Source organism: Gracilinanus agilis, unplaced genomic scaffold (genome assembly GCF_016433145.1).
Source record: "Gracilinanus agilis isolate LMUSP501 unplaced genomic scaffold, AgileGrace unplaced_scaffold17379, whole genome shotgun sequence".
NCBI lineage: Eukaryota > Metazoa > Chordata > Mammalia > Didelphimorphia > Didelphidae > Gracilinanus > Gracilinanus agilis.
In genome coordinates this window covers 126-4,457 of record NW_025348450.1, presented here as the reverse complement: position 1 = coordinate 4,457, position 4,332 = coordinate 126, and the positions used below count along the sequence as shown (strand labels likewise).

Here is a 4,332-nt window from a genome sequence, read left to right as displayed (position 1 = left end):
GTATACTAATTGTAATAAATTATAATATAACAAGGATAATAACATAGTAATAATATTGAATAATAATTATTATAGTATATAATGGATATTAACATAATAGTATTTACTATGATAAGTTATGATTCTCCAAAATTGGTTAATTAAAGACAAATCATGGAAACAACTAATCATTTCATTGAAGAGAACGGCAATAATGAGACATCCTATCAAAGTTTATGGGATGCAGCCAAAGCAGTACTCAGGGGGAAATTTATATCCTAGAGTACATATGTTAACAAGTTAGGGAGGACAGAGGTCAATGAATTGGGGATGCAAATTAAAAAACTAGAAAGCGAACAAATTAAAAATCCCCAGATGAAAACTAAATTAGAGATCCTAAAAATTAAAGGAGAAATTAATAAAATTGAAAATAAAAGAACTATTGAATTAATAAATAAGACTAGAAGCTGGTACTTTGAAAAAACAAATAAAATAGACAAATACTGGTCAATCTAATAAAAAAAAGGAAAGCAGAAAACCAAATTAACAGTATCAAAGATAAAAAGGGAGATCTCACCTCTAATGAAGAGGAAATTAAGGTAATCATTAAAAATCATTTTGCCCAATTATATAGCAATAAATATGGTAATCTAGGTGATATGGATGAATATTTACAAAAATACAAATTGCCTAGGTTAACAGAAGAAGAAATAGAATACTTAAATAATCCCATATCAGAAAAAGAAATTGAACAAGCCATCAAAGAACTGAATTTTATCAAATATTCAAAGAACAATTAATCCCAACACTATACAAATTATTTGACATAATAAGCAAAGAAGGAGTTCTACCAAATTCCTTTTATGACACAAATATGGTACTGAACCCAAATCCAGGTAGAACAAAAACAGAGAAAGAAAACTACAGACCAATCTCCTTAATGAACATAGATGCAAAAATCTTAAATAGAATACTAGCAAAAAGACTCCAGCAAGTGATCAAGAGGATTATCCATCATGATCAGGTGGCATTTATATCAGAAATGTAAGGATGGTTCAACATAAGGAAAATCATCCACATAATTGACCATATCAACAAGCAAACAAACAAAAACCTGATTATCTCAATAGATGCAGAAAAAGCCTTTGACAAAATACAACACCCATTCCTATTGAAAACACTAGAAAGTATAGGAATAGAAGAACCTTTCTAAAAATAATAAACAATATATATCTAAAACCATCATCTGCAATGGGGATAAATTAGAAGCCTTCCCAATAAGATCCCAATAAGATCAGGAGTGAAACGAGGATGCCCATTGTCAACTCTATTATTTAACATTATACTAGAAATACTAGCAGTAGCAATTAGAGAAGAAAAAAGAAACCGAAGGTATTAAAATAGGCAATGAGGAGACCAAGCTATCACTTTTTACAGATGATTTGATGGTGTACTTAAAGAATCCTAGAGAATCAACTAAAAAGCTAGTGGAAATAATCAACAGCTTTTAAAGATCTGAGACGGGATTTGAACTCAGACTTTTGTAACTCTAAACCTAGTACCCCCTTCACTAAGCCACCTTGCTGGAAAGAGCAATATTTCCAAAAAGACCCCCCAGTGTGCCCCATCTTGTATCCCAGCCACCCTCAGGGCCTGCCTACTTCTTGCCTCTCACTGTGGTGAACAGGTTTTGCTTCCCAAACAGCAGGCCTTAGAGGGGACTTAGGGAGCAGCCTCAGAGGGAGCGATCCAGGAGGAAGGTGTCCAGGGGTAGGGATTCTCCTGGAGGCTGGTCCTGCTCAGCTCTGCTCACCCACTCTAGAGGCATCTTGGGGAAGAGGAGACATGCTCTTACCTGGGCCCTGTTCGCCCTGGGTCACAGTGCTGGCAGTGCCCACTGGTAGGCTGGCAAGCCTCACCTCGCCGGCACTGGGGGCAGAGCTGCCCACAATTGTCCCCATAGGTGCCTGGCGGGCACAGCTGATTGCAGCGGGTTCCATTCCAGCCAGGCTCACAGGCCAGGCAGGCCCCTGTGTCAGGAGAGCAGGGCTCCTTCTGCCTGCAATGACCGCAACTAGGAGGGCAGAGGAGGAAAGAGAAGTGGGGGATTGTGAATGCAGGGGATCTCCCAGTCCTGCCCATGTCAGGCCCCAGACCCTCCTCTCCTCTCCCCTTGCTCCCCTCACCTTTACCAGCCTGCCCGCTCCCACCTTATCTTTTTTCTTTAAGGTTTTTTTTTTTTTTTTAAATTCTCACTTTCTGTTCCAGTAATAACTCTTAAGATAGAAGGGCAAGGAGTGGGCAAACAGGGTTAAGTGACTTGTCCGGGCTCATATAGCTAGGAAGTGTCTAAGGACACATTTGAACCAAGGACCTCCCAATTCCAGGCCTGGAGTTCTATCCATTGTGCTAGCTAGCTGCCCCTTCCCACCTTATCTTGGCCCTGATCTTTCATCCACATTCCCCATCCATGGGAGAACACTTGAACAAATTAAGGTAGATGAATGCTAGTGAAATAATATACTAATGATATAATATACTAAATAGTATTTTTGCCCCTATAATAATTATTAAAGATAAATTGGGGGGCAGCTGGGTTTAGGAGATTGAGAGCCAGGCCTAGAGACAGGAGGTCCTGGGTTCAAATCTGGCCTCAGACACTTCCTAGCTGGGTGACCCTGAGCAAGTCACTTGACCTCCATTGCCTAGTCCTTATTGCTCTTCTGCTTTAGAACCAACACATAGGATTAATTCTAAGACCGAAGGTAAGGGTTAAAAAAAAAAAAAGTAAATTTGAGGTGATCTCAGAGGGAAAGCACTAGCATTAAGGGGTGCAGAGTAAGTCTAGCTACTTCCCTCCACTGCATCCCCCAGACCTCCTCCCTTTTCCTTTATTGCCCTCCTGCACCCTGGAGGAGCCCAGCTTGGGCCTCTCTGCCCTGGGCTCCTCACCTGTCCAGGCACTGGACCCCATAGCGGCCGGGGGGGCAGGCTTGCTCACACAGGGGACCCTGGTAGCCTGGGTGGCAAGCACAGTGCCCGTTGGTGGGATTGCAGTGGCCATGCTGGCAGGTACAGCGTTTCTGGCACTCAGGCCCCCACCAGCCATCCCGGCAAATGCACCGGCCCGTGTTCTGGTTGCAGGCAGAGTGATGGCACGAGCATCGAAAGCTGCAGCGTCTGCCCCACCAGCCTGGCTCGCATTGGCAGGCCCCCGTCATCTGGTCACAGCCCAAAGAGTAGGAGCTGCACTGGCAGGCTTTGCGGCACGAGTCTGTCCACCAGCCTGGCTCACAGCGGCAGGCCCCTGTCAGTGGGTTACAGTGCCCGTGGAGGCCACATGGGCACAGGAACTGGCACTGCCCACCCCAGTGGTCTTTGTTGCAGGTGCACTGGCCCGTGACGGCATCACACTGCCCATTGGGATGGCAGGGACAGTTCTCGCGGCAATCGGAGCCCCAGTATTGGCCAGGGCAGCCTGAGGAATAAGGGAAAGAGAATCAGGCAGCAGAGCAGGTAGCCTGAGGCACTTGGGCTCTGGGTACCAGGGGAGCAGGAAGGGCCTCAACCAACCTCTCCACTTAGATCAGGAAACAGAACCAGAGAAGCTACTGTACTGTCCAAGGTCACACAGTCAGGAAATAGATCCAAGGTCCTCCCAGGCCCAAATCCTGGACTCTCCTGACATCCCACTTGTCCTCCCTTTCCTGGAAGTTTCACATCAGCCAATCCCCCTTCACCACTGCCACCTCCATTCTCCAGAGGAGGAAACTGGAGGCCAGACAGGTGAATTCCCTTTTCCGTAGTCACCAAACCCAAGGAGGGGGGAGCCGAGGCCATCAGGACTGATGGCAGTCAACAGCTGGGTTTTAGGGGATCCCTATGGCCTGCCCACTTGTGGGCACCCAGTGACCGGCACAGCAACAACCAACAGGTTCAAGAAAGAATTTCCCCCTCCTTTGGAAGGAGAGTCACCAATGTCCTTCCCAGCTTCCCCAAGAAAAAGAGGTCAAGAACCTCTAAGGAAGGAACTAGGAGTTCGATAACCAGGAACTATCCATCAGCCCAATCCTCGCTCTACCTCGTGGGGTCACGGCTCAAATAGTGCTTCCTGCTGACTGGACAGGAAGTTTCCTTCCCCAGCCTGGTTCATTCCTGATGCCTTTGTCTCTCTTTCTTCTCTCTCTCTCTCTCTCTCTCTCTCTCTCTCTCTCTCTCTCTCTCTCTCTNACTCTCTCTCTCTCTCTCTCTCTCTCTCTCTCTCTCTCTCTCTCTCTCTCTCTCTCTTCCTCCCTTTCCCTCTCCCTTTCCCCCTCTCCCTCTGTCTCTCTCTGTCTCTTTCTCATTCTATCG

The 4,332-nt window shown here is 45.7% G+C and overlaps 1 protein-coding gene across 1 annotated transcript; it reads right to left on the bottom strand.

Annotated features, from left to right (window-relative positions):
* Window positions 1-1,546: 1,546 nt before the first annotated feature.
* On the bottom strand, window positions 1,547-3,461 carry LOC123254201 (scavenger receptor class F member 1-like; the record flags this gene model as incomplete). Its single annotated transcript, XM_044683258.1, has 2 exons — window positions 1,547-2,053; window positions 2,932-3,461. Coding segments are annotated over 2 exons (753 nt in total), but the record flags the coding sequence as incomplete, so codon positions are not given.
* Window positions 3,462-4,332: the final 871 nt, after the last annotated feature.